Source organism: Neomonachus schauinslandi, chromosome 6 (genome assembly GCF_002201575.2).
Source record: "Neomonachus schauinslandi chromosome 6, ASM220157v2, whole genome shotgun sequence".
In the NCBI taxonomy this organism is placed as follows: Eukaryota; Metazoa; Chordata; class Mammalia; order Carnivora; family Phocidae; genus Neomonachus; species Neomonachus schauinslandi.
The window spans coordinates 49,787,860-49,809,148 of record NC_058408.1 but is presented as its reverse complement, the minus strand read 5'-3'; the positions used below and the strand labels follow the sequence as shown (position 1 = coordinate 49,809,148).

Here is a 21,289-nt window from a genome sequence, read left to right as displayed (position 1 = left end):
GATGAGCAGGGAGATGGGAGGGAAAGAATAACCAGAGGGGAAAAAAGGCAAATCAAAAGTGACTGTGAGGATGAGGGGGACAGAAAGCAGTAAGAGGGAAAAAGGGGAGAAAAATGGGAAGAGGAGCCTGGAATGGATATAAATGAAGAGAAGGGGAAACAGAGAAAGGGCAAAGAACACCGTGGAAGACAAATGAAGAACTATGGTTATTAAAGAACCATGAAAATTCTGAACAGAGTGGCGCCTGGGTGGCTCAGTCCTTAAGCGTCTGCCTTCGGTTCAGGTCGTGATCCCAGGGTCCTAGGATTGAGCCCTGCATCAGGCTCCCTGCTCGGCAGGAAGCCTGCTTCTCCCTCTCCCACTCCCCCTGATTGCGTTCCCTCTCTCGCTGTCTCTCTTTCTGTGTGTCAAATAAATAAATAAAATCTTTAAAAAAAGAAAAAAGAAAAAGAAAATTCCGAACAGAGAAACTATCTAGGTAATCCCTGGTGGATCAGTGTCACCAGGTATTTCCAGAGTGCCCATCCAATCCAACTTTACCTAAAGCACGCAACGCAGAGCCTCCCACTGGACCTCCCTGCAGCCGCCAATAAATAAATATCAACATCACAATTTCAGCCTAAATTCTTTGTCCTTCTTATGGCATTTCCTAGTTATATCCCCTAAATAACTTCCCTGCCCTTTCCTCTGACATTTATACCGCTTAGATATTAACAGATGACGCCACATTCCATTTGCATTTGCTTTATCCAAATTACACATTGCATGATTGTTCTTTTAATCTCTCCCTCTAAACTAAACCCTTCACCACCATAATTAGTCATGGCGCTCTTCCCCAAAGCACCTCACTTCTCTGTGCTTCAGGTAATAAAGAGCCTTCATCATTTCAATCACGAGCATTGGTGAGCAACAATGGTGGCTGCCCAAGGCTGGGAAGGGAAGAGAGAGAAGTGGAGAGGAAATAATGTAGAACTAAGTCAGGGTCAGGAGACCAGATCCCTAGGCTAACTCCTATTACCAATCAGTGGTGTGGCTTGGGCAGGTTGTAAGTTGGGCTGAATTACTACCAAAGCCCATATTAACTCGGTCAGTCTAAGGCCTGGTCTTCATTAATTCTGCAGTAGAATGCCTCTGTGAAGGCACGGGGACTTCGGCATCTGACCGTCATGGGTTCAAATCTTGACTGTACCAAGTACAAGCCATTTGACTGTTGTGATTTACTTGACTCCTCTGATCCTTAGTATCCTTAGAGATGAACTTGAGAAAACAATGCCCCTAACTGGAGACACTATATGAAGCCCAAACTTGCTGGGCTCCTCATACCCAAAGTGACATAATAATTTTCACAGCTCCACCAGGTCCAAAGAAATACCTACTAGTTTCATTTATGGAGTAGTTCGGTCCAAACAACTTTATTATTATTGCTTACATCCTAACAATTCAGTGGTCATTTGAAAAAAATAATACCCCTATGTTGAAAGTAGAAAGTAGGGGATCTGACAGGTATTTCTGTTTCCTCTGACAATTTAGACTATCTCATGGAACCCCTGGAAGATTGCTGTGATGCCCCACATCCCCAACATGTGTCACTGGGAACCAATAAAGGAAAGGGTATGTGAGCTCCTTGGCAAGCGGAGAGAAATAACGGCTCTTTCTTGTAACCAGTCAGACCACTCCCCCCAGCATTTAACCTGGACCTAAGGGAGCCAACTGAACTAGATCCCAAGCAGATTCACTTGCTTCTCCAGATTATTAAATACAGGTTTGGGGGAACTGAACGGTAACCAGAGAAGTGACCTCCTGGGTTGAACCCTATCTTTAGGAAAAATGCATGCCTGAACACTGAACGAGAGTCACAATTACAAGCTTAGAGAATGAGAATTCTGCATCCAAATTCATTAAAGGATCCTTGGCTGGGCCCCTGTGGCTCCTGCCAAGAAAAGGCAGCTAGATGAGGATCAGAAAGGATCCTTCTCAACTGTCTAGAACGAAATAGCAAAAGAAATCTTTGTCTCCCTTCCTGTCTTTCCAATAAGATTTAGGATCTCTTTTAAGATGATCTTAGTTGCAATCTCTATCATCCTGTACTATTTGGTGGCAGGTACGGGGAAAGAGAGAGACTAAGAAGAACAAGAAAAAATTGTTACTTTTCCTTCCTGAAAAATGACCAGGGTGGAACCTTCAACCAGCTCGCATTATTTGTTCATTAATTCAGTCACTGAGTTAATGTTTATTGAACACCTACCGTATGACTAAGAGATCTAGGCATCGCAAACACAAAAAGATAAAAACAGCCAATAAAGGGAACAGTGTGTGTTCTCAAGGAGTTTCCCGCCACTGCTGTCCAGGTCAGTGGGGGAAACAGGCAAGAATGCCAGCACGGCACCAAACTGAGCTCTCATTCGCCTTTGGGCAGGTGCTAGGGAACCCCAGGGAAGAGTCTTCTAAATCCGCTGCGGCAGAAACTAGGAGCAGAGCAAAAGCAAGAATGTTCTGGGACGGGTTTTTGGAGCAGTTGTTAGAGGTAAATAGGAACAGGGTATTTATCCTTGAATGCTACCGACCCCCGCGGCCAAAAGAATCTAGGAGCTCTCCTAGAAACACCCTCCTTCCAGAAAACCACCTGCTCTAAAGTCTGGCTGCATCCATGTCACGATTACGCACTGGGTGGCCTAACGTCACTCAGCTTGTCATCCAGCTGTGGTGACTTGCATTATGGTTATGAGTGGAGCCACTTCAGGACCACTCTGTTCTCAGTCTTTGGGATGCTGCCTTCTCATTCTTCGATTCATCTCAACTTGCTCATTGTTCATTCATTCAACAGACTTTATTTACAGTCAGCCCCCAACTTTCCTATATGTGACTCTCTCATATCCTGCCCTTCCTGCACTTTGTACTTCGATTTATGCCAAGGGTGAATTTTCATAATTTTGAGGGAGATTCGCACTTCCTCCCTCAAGGTTGAGCCCCATCAGAACCTCATCTGGGTGGTAACGTGTGTGGCGGCGGAGTGGGGGGGGCAGGGGAGTTTTGCTGAGAAGGAAGTGAAGAGCATGGACTCCATTCACTCTAACATTGTGGATGTTCACAGTAGTTAGCACTCCCCATGAGAACCAGGAGCCTGGGAAGAATCAGCAGGTCCATTCCTCTCCCCTCCTGCCTACCCTCCACCTTCATGGACTGTTCTGAGGTACGAATTTCCACAAGCCTATCTAGACTACATCCCGTGTTTCCAAAAACTGGCTTCTTGTAAAGCTGTGGCCAGCTTACCAATGTGGCACCTATCACAGCTTTTCCTCTTTCCTGTCTCCATGATCTCTCCCCACCTCACTCTGTTCCGCTGGGATTGATCTTTCCTATAAAGCCTTAATATTGAAGCTTTGTTTCTAGAGTACTCAGGCTAGGACAGGCTATGTTTTTCAATGTCTTCAACTGTAAAATGAGGGTAGATAGTAATAGTATCTCCTTCATAAAGTTGGTGTGAAGATTAAATGAGGAGATGTTAAGTGCTTTGAACAGTGCCTATCACATAATAAACCTGACATGACTTTTGGCTATTATTATCCATCTTCTTTTTTTTTCAGGCCCCTAACACAATCTCTGAGACGTGGAAGGTCATCGATAAATGTTTTTCAAATGAATGACTCATGAATGTACACTGCTTTGGTGGCACTTGGAAGACAAATGACTTAACTCAGAAAAGAACACCATGCCAAATATTAAATATAAATAAGCTGATTTCTCTTTTGTGGATAAAGAGACTTCAGCACCAAGAAATGTGCAGAGAAATTTATGCAGAGGTTTACACAGGACATGCATGGATAACCTTACAGGTAACCATTCACTTATTCATCCAACAAACACGTATTTGGTGCTTAATCTGAATGTGACAGGAAATGCCATAGGGTTACAATGATAAATAAGACATGGGCCTGAACTTGAGGAACTTGCAAGCTGGAAGGGCAGGGGCCAAAACAGATTAGCGAACAGATGATTAGAATGATCAGATCATTATTTTATGGTGTGAAAGCAACGGCAGAGATATGCACGGGGAAGACACAGGGTCACAGAAGAAGGCCCCTTTGTAAAAGCTAGGTAGCACCAGTTAAGATATCTCAGAGGGGGCTATCCAGACGCAGACCTAAACACTAAGTAGGGAACAGTCAGAAAAGTTTGGGAGTGGGCTAGGGAAGGGAGTAGGAAAAGCCACTCCAGGCCCAGCAACCCCACAGGCAAATGCCCAGACATGTGGTAAGCATGGTGCACAGATAGGCTGGACAACAGATTCAATGTCATTGGAACCTAACAATCCAGGCAGAGAGAGACTGGGGTGATAGGACTGATGGGGTTGGCAGGAACCGGGTCAAAAAAAGCTTGCGAGCCACCCTAGGAAGCTCCACATTTATGCTGTAAGGGCCACAGGTTTCACTGGTGAGTTTTGGAGCAGGTTACAAAATAACTCCTCTGCGTAGCCACTGTCTCCCTTCCCAACTTCCATCCCACAGTGCCTTAGATTACCAACTGGAACCTTAAACATTTCCTACATTTGGTATTACTGGCCCTAGCAAGTTTAATTGCTAAATTGGTTGAAACTGGAAGAATGGGGAAAGGTTTTGCAATAGCATCACCAGCCTTCTCCCTGGGCTTCATTTCAAAGGAATCACAGTTCAGGGCCAGAGGAGAGGGGAGCAGACTTAATGCACTTGCAGGCTCTGCTCTCTCCCTCTGCAATCCTCTGGTGCACAAAGGCACAGCAGGGGTTGCTGGGAAACAGAGTCTTTGATGATGTGTTCTCCCTGCTGTGAAGACTAATGACTTCAAAGAGGGCATCCTGCCACACTAGGGGCTTGCATGGAAAATCTGACTGCAGTGTAATTAGGAAGAGGCTTGAGCATAGGCTTCTATGTCCGACAGCACCCTCCTCTGCCCGCTAGAAAACACAATTTGGGGAAGGGAGAGACAAAGATTTTGAAGAGCAGGGTGTGTCTTCAGAATGACTGCTTTGATGCTGATAAAAAGGGGAAAAAAAGTTAAAACCAAACCAAACCAACCAACCAACCAACCAAAAAACAACAACAACAACAAAAAACCCAGCCTGGGCAGGAACTGCTGGTCAGTGGTCAAAATGGAGAGATTTTAAATAATGGAAGCAAAACCTCCCTCCTGAAAACCAGCCCCCTGGCAGGTATCATGATGCCTGATGCTGATTCCCATGCATTAGATAATCTCGCTTTCCAGGATTCTCATTTACCTCTCAGCACCTTACGAGGTAGGTACTATTATTATCGTCCCCATTTCACAGGAGGGGAAGTTACATCACAGACAGCTTAAGTAATTTGCCTAACGGAAAGGAGTTGGGACTCAGGGGTTCTGTTGTACAGTCCTAACCAATATGTTCTATGGACTCAGTTCTTCACCTGTTTAAGCTCCTAATGGACTGGAACTCATAGGACTGTTGTGAAGATTGAAGAGGGTGTTTGGCAGAGAGGAATTCTTCAGTGGAAGTGATGTGCTGTGAGTGGTCTCAGGACCTCCCCCCCTTCCTGCCCCCAACATAAGTATCTTCCCTGTGAGTCCATTTCTCGTAATGCTTGAAATCTCACTGGTAGCTCTTCCATTTTTATTGAGCACCTGCCATATGCAAGAAAATGTGTACTTGTGAATGAGACTCAAAATTTTGCCCTGGCTCCAAAGGTCTTAGGGTCTACAAGGGGTCAAGACCAATCTAGGGATAGAAAGAACAAGGCACAATGTGGCAACTGCCACAAGGCGTGAGGCAGCCCAAAGGAGGAAGAGATGGCTTCCAATTGGGGAACTAGGGAAGACTTTATGGAGGGGCAGGGGTTGGGGCAGGGCCTTGGAGAATGGATAGAATTAACTTGGGGGGGTGGGTAATGGAGGGAGTAACTGGAGAGGAAGACATGTCCAGAGTAGAAGTGGGGAGGGTGTCAAGTAAAAAGTAAGGACCGTCAGGAGGCAAGTAGTTCAGCGAGGCTGGAAACAGATGTGGGGGCCTTGAGTGCTGGGAGGGCCTCATCCTGAGAGGCCACATGGTGGCCATACTTGTCCTTACCCATCACACTGATAGCTTGGACACAGGGTCAGACCGCTGGGGTCATTCCATCTCCCGCCATTCATTCCTACCATGTGCTCTTAAGCACGTTGGTTGTTGGACCCTTTGTGCCATGGTTTCCTCATCTGCATGATGCGAGGAAGGAATGATCTGAACACTCACAGAGCATTTACAAATAATGCCTTCACATAGAAAGCATTCAGTGAATATTACCCATTATTATTTAAACTAGGTAACAGATATAGTGTGTCAGGATGTGATGATGTAATGAAATACGAGGCATTGTTCATGCCCTGGTGAAATTTCCATTCTAGTGGTAGGTTATTCTTTTTTTTTTTTAGATTTGATTTATTTATTTGACACACAGAGAGAAAGAGAGCATAAGCAGGGGGAGCTGCAGGCAGAGGGAGGGGGAGAAGCAGGCTTCCCACTGAGTGGGGAGCCCGATGTGGGGCTCGATCCCAGGACTCTGGGATCATGACCTGAGCTGAAGGCAGGTGTGCAGCCACCCAGGTGCCCCACGGTAGGTTATTCTAAACCCAACTTGCCAAGCTGATATTAAGATCACATCATTTGGTGGCAGTTCAAAAGAACATACATGAGGCCATGTTCAATGCAAAACTCAATGCCATCACTTATTGAGAGCTTATATATTTTATTTAACATTTTTTAGTACAACATATTTTATTTATGTCTTCCCCATAAACCTTATAACAACTCTATGAAGTGGATACTATTATTCTTATTTTTACTGATGAAGTTGAGGCTCAAAAAAGTTATGAAGTCAGCCCAAAATACAGTGCTTTTAAATAGAAGAAATGAGATTTGAGCCCAAATCTCAGTCCAACAATATGCTCTTCCCACTGTGCTCTGCTGCTCCCTATACAGATAAAAATGTGAGCAGGTGAACATTAATCCTCTTGGAAGTGAGGGAGCCACAGCCTCCCAGCTTGGATGAAATGGTTTGACCAAGGCTATTAAGTGAAGTCCAGTTAATGATACCCAAGCTTATCCCTGGAAAGAAAAGCCTCTGCGCATAGTCCAGACGACCTTTATCCTAGGCCAAGTAGCTTGGGGAAGATGGATGGCCCCATCCCTCAAACATGAAGACGCCACTCCTGACCTATTGGGTAAATGTTCTGAAATCTTTGCTGACAACAAGGACCTGACTAGGTGTTTTATTCTCCCATGATTGTGCTGGTAGATGAGTAAAGGCAATCCATGCGTAGGGCCCCTGGTGTAGGTTGTGCCATGCCCCCTGCTACAGTAATGGGCCATCTTGACTTAAACACATGGCCGTGGCTCCACACTGGCCAAGCAAAGAGCTAGTCAGTAGCAGATGCCTGCCCCCGAGAGACAGTTACCAGCCAGGGGGCCCTAGGATGTGTCTGAGTGCTTTTTTCCAACCTGGATTGGCACTTACTGTGTTTAGGTCCCCAGCGAGGCCCCTCTAGTGGCTTGTCGCTTTCCCTAGATCTCTACATCATTCTGAAAGAGATGCTTAACTACAGACTACATACTTGTCATTGTTTTAATCCAGGCATCAACTCATGGATCCCCTGCCCCCAGAGTCTCAAGGCTGAACTGCGGCTTCTCTCCAGCTTCCATTTCATTTAGAGACTCTCTAGCCCTTGAGGAATTGGACACAAGAAAGTTCTCTTCAGGGACCCCAAGAGTCTCTTTTCTTGCCTCTGAGACTCTCAATATTGCTGCAATATTCAAGAGATTCACCTGTAAAATGGGGCCATTAATAGTTTACTTTGCAGCATTGAAATGAGAATTACATGTGTTGGTGTGTAAGAAATACTGAGGAGAGTGGCTGGTGCATCACAAAGGCTATGTAAGTGTCAGTTATTACTATTACTAATATTAATATCAGTACAATTACTACAGCACTTGACGGGCACAGTGTGGGGAGTGCTATAATACCAGGCCTGCAAAGTACTATGGCTCACCACACTGAAGTTAATTCTACTCCAGGTAGGCTTTCAGGGTAGTCTGTGTTCCCATGTTTGACCATCCCACAACGGTGAGCACTCACTCCATTTAAAGTCACCCTCTCCTGTAGTTATAAACAAGGGAGTCCCTGCTGTACGTCAGGATGGGAGGAAGTCCATGCTGAGAACTGTGGTCTGGGCAGCCCCATGGGATCCTCCACCTCCAGGGCTAATTAGGCTAGTGAGGCACTGGGGCTTTGAGCAGCTGTCCAAGGTCCTGCACAACTGAACTCTGGGATCCTCCTACATCCAAGGGTCTTAGATCCAAAGGACAACCTTGGCTAGAATGGGCTGTATCTCCTCAAGGAAACGATGTTACTCTTGGTGTGGGAAAGTTAATAAGCTTGGTGGAAAGGAGACTATACGGAGGAAAAAGACTATCCCAATTGTTGAGCTACATCATGGTTTAATAAGTGCCTTGATGTTGGCATCAGACAACAAGAACAAGTTCTGTTCAGGGCTCTGTGACTCTGGTCACCATACAACTGAGTCTCAAATAACAATAGGCACCGTTCTCATTATACATACATATGTATATGTATATGTATATGTATATGTATATGTATATGTATATGTATATGTGTGTGTGTGTGTGTCTGTGTATAAAACAGAGCAAGGGCTATAACACTATGATGTGATTTTTGTTAAAAAAGGATTACACTTAAACAAACAAAACAAAAGGTCAAAATAGTTCCCTCTAGGGAATGGTACTTCAGATGGCTTGGATTTTCTTCTTTTTACTGCTCTGTGAGTGTGTGTGCATGTGTATGTCCTTTCCCTAGATTTTCTACCAATTATATGCATTCCTTCTAGTAAAAGGAAAAAAATAAAGTAAAAAACAAATGTGTAGTGACAAAATGTTTGCTCTCCAATTTCTGAAATTATATGAACTTAAAATTTCAAAAAGATAATTACAGCATGAAAGTTTGACCAAGAATCCAAAATACTTAATCTAGGAAGGAAACACCTTAAGGTTATTTTTACTAAAACTGTTTTCACAGAAATCATAGGTAGAATAAACACTACTAACTACTCACCTCTTAACCAGTTCGTAGGATTTTTGTCCAGATTAGTGGTAGTAAAAAAAAAAAAAAAAAGACTGAGTCCAGTATTACATATTCAATAAATGACAGCTATTAATCAGCATTATATGAGGGACTGCTCAAAGTCTTCAGTGACATTGAAGTTGTACAGCATTAAACACTGTGCTGAATGTGAGGGTCACTGCTTGAGGTTCATCCAGCCCTTTGCTACCCAGACTTACAGAAACGTTTTATTAGAGTTTGACCTGAATGCTAGACCCTGAACCACTTTCTTCTTTCTCCCCAAATCAGGTTAAAATTGAGACATTAAGAATAATTTCCCCATGGCAAAAATTTTTAGAAAAAAAATGTACCGCAGAGATATGTTTAAAGTTTCCTTCCTTATTTTTGCCTCCAAATTTTGTGATTATAAAAGTAATACATGCTTATTAAATTATGAAAGAGAACAAAAATATACAGAATTGAGGGAAGCAGGGGGGGAAGCAAAATTTTTGATGCATAGCAAAAGAAATTGGGAGGAAATGTGCCAAAATGGTAATGGTAGTTTTCTCTGAGCATGGGATAATGAGTGGATTTTTTTTCTATTTATTTTAAAGAAAAAAAAAAGATAAATAGCCAAGATCTCCAAAGCCAGGGAAAATGATGGTACTCTCAAACCTAGTATTCTTAGACCGAAACCCAAGGAAGCTGAAGGTCCAGCGAGCATTCCTAGTGGAAAATATCCATGCATTCAGTAGAATATATAAATTCAGGACACTATCTGGAAAGCATGGGCAAGACATAAAACATTCATTTCTATAAAATTGAAACAATTTATCTTCCATTCTTGAGCAGATGGGAGGGTAAATTGAGGTTGATTTTTTTTTCACCCTGGTGGTCATGTTGGAGGAAATATGAGTGTTCCCGCCTCCGGCACTGTTTAAAATAAGTCTCTTGGTGCCGTGACTGGACTAGTCAGAGAGAACACTGTGGTAGCTTCACCCTCCTCCAGGGGTAGGCAGTACAGTAGGGGGACTGCAGACGCTTGTCACTCGGGGAAGGGTGGGATGAGGAGGCCCCTCAGTCCCGGGGAGGCGGGGGAGGATGCAGAGAAGCAGGTGGGGACCACAGAACGTCCACCTCTCATCTACAGCTGGTAACTGACTTTCAGACTGTTACATGCTCTTCATATTGCACTCTCTTTGAATTTACCTGACTGATTTAGCTCCAATACTCACCCGTCACTGTCAAGCTTGGCCACCAGCTCTGTGACCTTAAGCAAGTTTCTTCACCTCTCTGGCCCCCAATTTCCCAATCAAAAAAAATGCAAGGATCCTTTAGGATGCACTCAGCCACAGTCTACAAACCCATTCTTATTCTCATTGCAAGGGATGGTGCAGTGGTAAGAAGGTGCCCTCCCGAGGGGTCTAGAGACCCTGCATCCAAATCAGGAAGGGTTCTTAAGTCTGGCTATGCTTCAGAATCATTTGGGGGAACCTACCGTAGGTACAGATTCTGGACCCTCTCCCAGGCCTATGCAATTAAAATTTCCGGAGGTAGAAATCCGAAATCCATATTTTAAATAAGCTCCCCAGATGATTCTTAAGTATCTGCTCCATGCACAGGCATCAGGGAGTCCATTACTAATGGCATATTTTGCTCTTGTATCATCTCGAGTAACCAAGAAGGTTACAGTTGCCTCTAAGAGGGGAGCAAAGGGCACCACGTAAAACGACCAGAGTCAGGGTCAGCACAGCTCATTAAGTGCCTCCGTGCAAATTAGAAGAAGGTGCCCATCTGGACAAACACAGCCTTTGTCTCAGCGTTTGCTTGCCTTGGCGAGCACGGGCTAGGTTTCAGCCCTCAGCTGCTCTCCTAGCCAGATGTCTATCTGCAACGTACAAGGTCCCTCACTGTACTCAGCTGACTGACCACACACCTTTTGTGAAAATGGGTCATGTCAACATGTTTTCACTTGAGAAAATCCCTGAGGACGAGGTGCAGAGTTTCCCAAGCCAAGTGGGGGACCTGATCCCATTATGCCTGTCTGAGAGGTCCTGGTGGGTGGCGCTCCATGCTCAACCCCTCGGTTCCTGCCTGCTTGTTCGGGGAGGGGTCAGTTCTCTTTCCACAGGACAATATTTCAGCTGGAATCAGGTTACAGTGGGGCTTCTAACGAGAGAGGGAACTAGGAACTTTAGGCTTAATTCTAAGAGCTAAGATGAAGATCTGTCTGACATTGAAATGGGTGGGACAAAGGACAGCCACATTGCTATCGACTCCTGGGGGTAGAGGAGGAAATGGAAGCAAAGAAACAAGGAGGGGAGAAAAGAAGAATGAGAAATAAGGGGCCAAATAAATACACTGGGAACCCTTGTTAGGAATACGTGAATAAGTTAGGAGTAATTAGAAAGAGCGACATACGCACACACAGAAACAGAGAAAAGGAGAACAAAAAGAGAGCTAATGGGAAGATAATCCCATTTGTGCATGGCAATGACAGGCGCGGGCACAGACCATGCTGACAGGGCTGGAGGGCAGGGCGGAGGGCACCCAGAGATAAAAAGAGCAGTGCCAGGCTGGCCTGCAAATCTTGTCTGAGGGGCTGGGGTAAGGTGACTGGGGCATTGGTGACACAGAAATCAGTGACAAGTGGGTGGGAAAATAAAAGCCAGACAATGAGCTAGAAATGGACAGAGAGAAGTCGGGAAATGTCATATGTCACCCAGGACTGTCTGACTCCAGCTGAGTCACTTCTGAAGAGACTTTGGGCAGGTCAAAGAAGGCCAAACACTGCCCAAGACCCGTACTTGGGATCCGAGATGCACCCCAGCATTGCAGTCACTGCCCACCAGTGGCTGGATATTTTCCCTGTGATTGTTGGAGAGCTGAAAAGAGGGCTTTGCTCAATTGTAGGTGGCCAGGAGGTGAGGACAGGTTTGGGATTCATTTTGAGTCGTGGGGGGAGTCTGGTCTCTGCTCAATACCCAAAACCCAGAGGCAGGCGCATCCTCTCCACCGGGCTCTGGTCATTGCACCGAGAGTTGTCTCCAGGGAAATGTTACGAATGGCATCATTCAGGCAGGCCCAAATAAAATTACTGCCATCAAGGACGTATTTTGAGCACAACAGAGGGGCTGAGGCCAAGCATGACAGACACCGTCTTCATGCTTGGCTTGAAAAGGAAACGGGATTCTTTGGGGTGGGACATTTGCTCCTTATATGGATTTAGAATCCCCAAGCAGTCACTCTTGGGAGGGGGCAGCAGGGAGAAGTGGTAGAAATAGACGAAGCGAACAGGAAGCACCTGGCACAATGGAAGGGACAGATTAAGGCGGCGTGGGTTGTGTGAGAGCGAGAGTGCACATGCGCATGTCCGCACATGCGCACATGTGTCCTTATCTGGGGCTACCATGGTAAACGTGTTGTTTCCTGAGTAGGCAGTGAAAGAAGGTTCTGATTCCTGACAACAGCTTCTAAAGCCTTAGAGAAACACCTGTTCATTTCCCACAGCCAACTCTTCCCGTCTCATGAATTATCACTTGATCACAACTCTTCACCGAAACCTAGGGGTAGGTGAGAGTCCTTCAGTGGAAATCTCCTTGGTGTTGCCCTCTGTACCTGAGATGCCAGAATAAGAAATCAGACTACTATTTAGAGGGAATCTTCAAATGCATGAATTTATGTAATGTGGTGTTCTGAACAATGTAGCTAGAAGCCCTTGGGACACACTTTTAATTTAACAACAAAAAACTTCTGATAGCCTTTCTTAATAATCTCCAAAGTAGTTAAATAAATTTGTTTTTTTCTCCTCTAATATGTTCATGTAAATCAATCTCTCTTGCCTCCTCCACCCTCATTTACTGGTTTCATTTCTTGTTAGAATTTTCAATTTGTACTTCTTGTCGAACAAATACTAGATATATACTCTAATAGTCCCTGTCTGTGTAAAGCCACAGGATAGGAGGCTGAGGAGCTTCTAGTGAATTCATGGCAGGTTAGACAGAAGACCTGGTAAAGCCCCATGCTGGGGTAGGGCCCTTTTATATCCTAGGTCCTCTGTGGGACAACTGTGTCACCAGGGATGCTGTGGCAGGAAATGATTGATTTTGTTGCCAACCTTGAAGACCAAAAATATAATCTCAAACATTCGTGTTCTTTTAATAACTCATTAGAAATCTGTCATCCATGACTTTGTTTAAATCCTTTTGAAGCTATTTTTTACTTTTAGTGAATAGGAGCTTCTTGAGTAGTAAGTTCAATAATTTTACAACTGGTGACCTGATCCTGTCACCTGGGTGCACTACACTGACTGGCTTCACCTCCCAGATCCACTCACACTTTTCTCAACATGGGCATTTTTGGCAGAACCAGAGTCACCAAAAAATGGTTGCAACCCCCTTGACTCACATGCCTTACACATACGGTCCCCAATTCTGTCATTCTTTGCTGTTTGGTCTAGAAAACTTTCATCTACAGAATAATTTTTAGGACTATGTTTTACTTACAGAATCCAGATAAATATAAATTTAGAGGTTTTCAGTGGGTTTGTTTTGCTTTTTGCTTTCTTTTCAGGGTTATTTTAATTTATTTAATTTTTTAAAAAGGTTTTATTTATTTATTTGAGAGAGAGAGAGAAAGATCACAAGGTGGGGGGCAGAGGGAGAAGCAGACTCCCCACTGAGCAGGGAACCCGATGCGGGACTTGATCCCAGGACCCTGGGATCATGACCTGAGCTGAAGGCAGATGCTTAACTGACTATACCACCCAGATGCCCTATTTTATTTTGAAGGGCCCAGAATGATAATGTATGGAGGGACTATCCCACCAAATACACAGACACCTTGGGACTTCTCCCTCCTGCTAACAATTTTAGGGGCATCTACATGGAAGTTCAGTGTCCAAAGCCTTAGAAAGCAAGAACTCCTCAAAAGCTAGTCTTTACCCACTTTATCAGCCTCTTCTCCTGTCTCTATAAACTGCACTCTTAAGCTGCACTGGGCTACTTATTTGCTAGTCCCGGAGAAGTCATGCTTCTTATGTCTCCAGGCCTTGGCATATGCTGTTCCCTTTGCTTAGACTTACCTTTGTCAGCCGTTAAATAGAACAGTTCAAAATCTAACTTCTCCACAACGTCCCGTTCTAGGTTCTTGGACATCACCTAAGTCACCCCTTAAACTGTAATCGCGTAGACCTTTGCTCACACCTTTCTTTTAATAGGTTTTAGAATTCATTGTCATTTTTTTGTTATGTGCCCATGATCTATCGAAACTATTAGTTCTTCCAGAGCAGAGACCACATCTTATAATTAGCAATCTAGCTTACCCTGGTACAATAGGTAATCAAGTTGAGTATTTACTGAAAACATGAATGAGTGAGAGCATAAATGATGGTGTGCTGGTACGAATAAACCAGCTCACTCACACACATATGCACACACCACTCATGCTACGCCATGTACGCATATGCAGCATGCACATGTGCACAAAGTGCACGTGCTCGCACACGGGTCTCGGTAAACTGGAGCGCCAGGCAGAGGCTGGGTAAAGTTGCAGGTGTAATATTTTGTATTAATGTCCTTAATCAATTTTCTTCCTTGTCTGAAAGTCATGAATGCTTATTGCTACTTTTCTCCTCATACATTAACCTAGATTTTTCACAAGGGAATTCATTTTAAATATCACTGGCCTGGGATTTGCTTGTTCTACTTCAAAAGAATGTTCAGCTATTTTTATGTATGCAATACAAGGATATTAGGTGAAAAATATAAATACCCACACATGCTGCTTACCGTCACCTTCTGGAACATTAAATATTCAGGAAAATCAGGCCCGCCATCGATTTTTCCATAATACCCCAATCCGTATCATTAATTGGCAATCTGTCAGGCCGGTTTCAATTCAAGTGACAGACTTCACGTTCAAATCAATTTCGATTAATTTTGTAAGAATCATTTAGAGAAACGTGGCATCAGACCCCTGATTTAAATCAAGCTGTATGGCATCCTCCACTTTTCATTTATCTTGTCATTTTATGAGGAAAATGCCGTCTTTTGTCTGGCATTTTTTTATATACATATAAACCCATGCTGCTTATCACTCCTGGTTCCATTATCCCCAAGATAGTCACTTTTTTTTCCCTCCTAACAGTTGCTCCATTATTTTATTAGTGTCCAAAACGAGACCTCGCAGACAGTGATGATCAGAGAATAATGGAAATTAGAGATGGAAATGACAGATTAGGTCTCCTTGTCTGTTTCCTGGGGCTAATGTTCCTGTCAGTCTGCAACTCGGTGCTTTAGCCTGTCTTATTTTAAATGACACCAACATGGGGCCTCCACCAAGTCCCTGGAGGCTCTTGTCTACATCCTAAGACTGCCTCTACAACGCAGCCAGAGGGGATGACGAACGCTTGTGCAATTACCAAGTGAAGCCAGGCCCGTCCTCGCATGATCTGTCTGCAACGTGAGGGATGTGGAGGCTTGAGTGATTAGCCACCAAATCCAATCACTGCAGAGGGCCAGCATGGATCATTCAGGGCAAAAAGCAAAATGATATTTTGTCATTGTTTTCTTCAGCAGCAAGTTTGCAGGCTAAGAGATAGAGAGCTGGTTATCCATCACCCTTTACAACATTTTACTCAGTAAGAATCATAGCCAACCGAGATGCTTGGCCATCACGTAGGCTAAAATCCTGGCTCCTCATCCACGATGCAAACGTTTCAGGGGTCAGAGAGTGAGGGGACTAAGGTAACTCTAAACAGCGAATGGCCCTCTGTATTCATACCCCATCTGACATCTATTAGCTAAGTCCTCGGCCCTCCCCACCCATCTTTTAACAACACACAACCTCATGTGTATTTATACCCTCTACAAACACCTTCCTCCAAATCCAGGGGATGGCCTCTCTGATACGATCTCAAGTTCAACAGAAACAGAGCAATCCTTCACTTTCACCAACAGAAGAATTTCATGGCATTTTGACTTCCTCAAGTTTTCTGGCCTGTGACTCAGATTTCGTTCCCCTAACTTCATTCTCTCTTGTCCTTATTCCTCAACCTCAACCAGTTCCAGAACATTTGCCCTCTTCTAACGTCGATGCGAATCTATCATGCCTTGACTTTGTCATCAGCTGGCCAGTTCTCTGAGTTGAGTCCTTCTATCCTTCATCATAAATCACTCCCTTGGGCTCTTCAATCATTTTTATTGCTCTTCTCCAAACTCTCACCCATTTGTCTCCATATTTATTGCTTTGAGAGTCCAGAACTACACTCCCTATTCTAGGCTCGGTCTCATCAGGATCCTACAGAGGGGGCTGATCATCGACCTCGGGGATAGGAGTCCTCCATGGCAATGTATGAAATGATGGTGGTGCCTTTTTTCCACCTTGTCAGGCTGCAAACACATTTCCAACCTGCACAAAAGCAATCACTCTCAGATGGCTTGTGCCTTGATTTCTTTTTAGTTTCCCTGTTGCATTGACTGCTATTGTTAGTGTTTATTGATCCCTTTCTCTTCCCACCCTGCTCCACGAGTGAGCCAATGCAGAAAGCAGGCTCTCAACACCCAAAACAGAGTAGAAAGTTGCCTCTAAAAAGCGAAGGAAGACACACAGTGCTGATGGCGGCTCAGCAATGTGAATGATCTTCATGCCACTGAATTGTATACTTCAAAATGATTAAAATGGTCAATTTTATGGGATGTAGATTTTATAAATTTTTTAAATGTAAAAAATAAAAGAAAAAAACAAGACAAGGTTGGGAACTCTTCTCCCAGTCATGTGTGCTTGGGGGAAAGCAAAGGTCTCAGAGAGAAAGGGTGACTGGGGATCTGGCAGAAGTACCCTTACGTCACCCACACGTCATCGTGGCTGACAGTGATGGGGAAAACACGTTTCTCCTCATGTCCGTCTCTCAAAGCTCCTCCAGCTCTGGGAGAGCCACATGGGAGTCTGTGTGGCTTTGTGCATCTCCAACAAAATCATCAGCTAAGTTCTGCCTGTGGAATCCTGGTGGCTGGCAGTGGAATGAAAAAGAAGACAGGGACAGCTTGATTTTCAGATCCCAGCTGGAGGCTTTGGGGCTGCGAGTCAGAGGCATCATCTCTGAACTCGTAAATGGAGAAAAAGATGACACGGACGTCACTGGAATGGTATAAATATGGAAATGCACGGTGACATTTTTACCCATTCGCGATTCAGAATATAACTACCCTTTAGCTCTGTTCCCCTGCACACTATGGCTCCAAAGAAGGGTGATATCAGGGAACTGGCTCACTTGCCATCCCCTGCACTTACCCCTGGTTTGTGCCCCATTCATTCCGAATGCAAAGGTGCTTGTGTACTGGATCCTTCATGTAACCTTCGTAGCAGAGGCATTCCCCTTAGAACCAGGGTAGGAAGAAGAAACATGAAGCAATTGATTAACATGTCTGTTTGAGAAAATGAATATGAAATGATCAGATTAAACTCCGACTCTAATAGTGGTGTGGATGAAACGATAAATCCCATCATGTCACACATCCCCGTCTCTACCACCCACATGAATGAACACACCCTCAGTCTCTCCATTTTCTACTACGTGCTGATTTTCACTAGTGGAGGAACCCAACATTTACAAAGAACCTACTCTATGTGCTCTGTAAAAACAAAGACCGAGAACTCTTTGAGTAGAAGGACTTTTTCATCCTGATTTGCTCAGTGCCTAGTCTCTTGCCAGGCACATATTAGGTGATCAATGAGTATTTAAAGAGCACCTAAGTGACTTAGTGCATCAAATATTTCTAAGAAACTTGAAAAGTAGGTGTTATTAGCTGTGCTATGCCAATAGGGGAAACTGAGGCTCAGAAAAATGAAGGGATCTGGAGACAGCTTAAGGGCAGTCAACATTTGAATCTATGACTCTCTGGCTCTGGAACTTTATTCCCACCATGCTGTGCTGTTAGCCCACGGAACAACTCCATGGTTAGAGGAGGCCACTTATACCTGTTACGGTTTTATAGGAACTCTGGGTCTTTGTTTTCAAATGAAAATGGCTAATGATTTTGGAGCTGTTAAACAGAAGAACCATCCACAATTCTCTATTTGTTTTGGATATTACTATGCTTCATTGCCACTAGTTACTCCATTAATATACCAAGGGGTTCACAACCCCTCTGGAATTGTATGCAAAACTGTGTATGTGTGTATGTGCATCCTCCCACGGCAGGGTTCCATAAGTTTATTCTGATTTACGAGCAAACTCGAGACCCCCCAAAGATGAAGAATCATTGCCCGACTTAGCACTGATCTTGAAAAAAATTGCTCCTGTTCCCTTATATTAATAATTCGTTATGTAATGTTATGTATCCCTAAACTGCTGAGACCAGTCCCACTTCAGCATGAGTGTTAACTCTTTCACTGGCTGGTTAATTCGTAAGTGGTAAAAGAACAGGGTGTGACTTCCTATAATTGGTAAATAACAAAAGTGGCTTACCCTAAGGAGACAAGGGGCATACAGTTTCTTCATCCTTCTAGCAAGAGACACTTAAAAAAGGATACACATAGAATAATAGCTTTGAGTGCTATTTTCTCTTTTCAAAGACAAAAACCAATAAAAATGAAGCAAAGGGGCCCCACAGGTATGAGGGAAGGGGTTGGATAGGTTCTAAAGCAATGAGTTTTTTGTTAAGATCTAAGCTTAACCATTCCTTTCAAGATGGACCTGTAAGCTACTCCCCATCAGGGCCCCACTACCAGATAATACTCATTTTCTTCCCCCCACACCTGCTTAGCTCAAGGTGCTGAGGAGTGAAGTGAAAATTAGCAACTTCTTAGTTTGTGGGGGCTCTACTCAGAGTATGAGGTCAGTACTCTCTTTCCTGTATGGGACACTCAGGCTTCACATGAGTTAGATTCGCAAAAGGCTCAAATTCACGGGCTTCAGGGGTGATGAGCTATATCTAGGAATGGTCAGGGAGGTAGGGGTGGAACATAGGAAAACAAAGCTTGAAATTAGGAAGATGATAATAAAGCTTTCAGATGAAGGATGTTTCTCTGCGAAAAGGAAAGATAAAGAAGGCAAGTACCAGAGGGTCATAAAAGAAGAAAATCACCAAGGAGCCGGGCCTCCCATCTTACCAATCTCAAGGAAAGCAGGGGTTCAAGACTATAAGCTACACAAGGGCAGGAACAAGTTTCTTTTTTTTCTGCACAAGTAGCGATTTTGTACAGTGTGTAATGGAAAATTAATTAATTAACTTAAAATTTTTACCCTGCATTTATAGATAACACCACTACCACCATTCTCAAGATAGAGAGATCAAAGGCAATTAATGGGTCTAGGGCACAGACGTGCTTCTCCCTTCAGAAGATCATCTCCCGACTGTCCTTGTGTGACATTAAAAACCAGGAAGTAACCTCAAGAGGTTGTCGGACCCATCACTCCGAGTCTCAGAAGGGTCTTGACTCGAGGGCTCGCCCTAGAAATAAGGACTGACAAAAAAGGGAGTCCTCCCACGTTTGATATCTAGTTACCACAAAACATGTAAAAATAAATGCACCAACAACTCAGAGTTCAAGCAGAGCCCGATTTACCTAATGATGGCAATATGTACCACTTGTAGAGCGCATTTACCTTTCTCAAATTGCCTTCAAAGTCATTATCTCCTTATGATGTTTCATCACTCATGACTATGTGGGGACACCGCCGACAAGAGAGAAAGCTTTCCTCCGTATAATGTCATGTGCAGCCCAAAGTCAGAGCAACAGAGACATTTTCAAACATATCGGGCTCGAGTTTGAGGAGATCCAAAATCTGCGTCTCAAATGATCCTCATTTCCGAAACCCACCAAACGTCCCCCTTCTGCCTTCCTCCTCAAAACCAGTTTGGCCATCTACACTGAGAGGAGTTCAGACTTGATGAGGAAAGTTGCTATGGCAACCAAATGCTAAATCTTGACTTTAAGAGGGGTTTCGTGCAAGCACGAGCTCCCACTGTTAGCTGTGAATTTTAAAGACCCCACAAGGGTGTTGGATGCCCTCCTAAGCTAGAAGTGTTACAGTCTCTGCATCTGCTGTGACAGATGGCGGGGAACACATGACGTGCCGACTCGGCAGCAGTGTTCGCAGGAATCCAATGGAGGGACATGTCACGGCCACGGAGAAGTGCCCGGCTGGGAGGGAGTGTACCCTGCAGGAGGCACGCACGGGTGACTGCCCTACAGGGAGGGCCAGGAAATGGCGACCCTGGATTTGTGCTTGGTACCCTGAGGTCGGATGCCATGAAGTGGTTTGTATGGCGCCTGTGCCTTCCCTCATTTCCCATTCTACAGGTCAAGGACTGAGGGGCAAAGTTCATCAAAGGATTAACACAAGACCTTGGAGCTAGGGCTCCTCAGACACGACTGCGCTGGACTTGACCGCGCCAAAAGCCCCGAGTCACCTATCCTGCAGGTCGCCATTGGCTTTTATTAAATGGAACTGGGTGATGTGCTCCCTCTGAAAAGGGAAATCTCTGGAAGACATCTGGACTTGGGTAATGTCTAACTGCCTGGCCTCGCCCGCTGTGGAGACATCAGGCAAGAGGCAGGCCCAGAGTCAAATAGCCCCGCATGACTCTGGGTGGGCAGACAGAGGGGAATATGCCAAAGTACGTCCCAAAGGAAGGTGCTTTCACTGAGCCACAAAAGGGAGTCTGGAAAGAGTGGGCAATCCACGTGGCAGAAACAAAATGGGAGCTGTGCTACCATGCCAGATTGGGTTCAAGAGAGAGAGAGAGGCAGTGGTTCAGACCAAGGAAAGGAGAGGACTAGATTGAGTCTGGAAAACTGGTCCAATGCCCCTTGCCAAATTTTACATATTTCTCTGTGGTTAGAACTGGCCTCTAGAGAGATCTGGGGTAGAAGGAATGCCTGGGGATGGCAATCTTGGATGGCAATTAAAATTTGATTTAGCTTGGGAGCCTGTGCTCCTTGCAGACCCATAAAAGCTACATATCTTGAAAAGGGGAGTGAGGGTCTGTGGCCAGGGCTGGCGGGAGCTATGAAATCAAGTAGGTGTGTGAAGTGTCTGCAGTTGCCCAACAGGCAGAACAAAGCCAGGGAATGGAGGGGTAAGAAATGCTGCTGAAACCAGTTAGTCTGTGTTTCCATCAAAAGCCAAGCAAGCGAGCAAACAGACAACTGTAAGAAAACCCTTAGAAGGTACAGGAAAAGTCAAC

The 21,289-nt window shown here is 44.5% G+C and overlaps 1 protein-coding gene across 2 annotated transcripts in view; it reads right to left on the bottom strand.

Annotated features, from left to right (window-relative positions):
- ASTN1 (astrotactin 1) overlaps positions 1–21,289 on the bottom strand; it is a 304,291-nt gene that overhangs the window by 121,420 nt on the left and 161,582 nt on the right. For both annotated transcript variants that reach the window (XM_044916397.1, XM_021682607.1), the window contains exon 8: positions 17,388–17,472. In XM_044916397.1, coding sequence (XP_044772332.1) covers positions 17,388–17,472 — 85 coding nt within the window. The remainder of the gene's footprint in view (positions 1–17,387; positions 17,473–21,289) is intronic.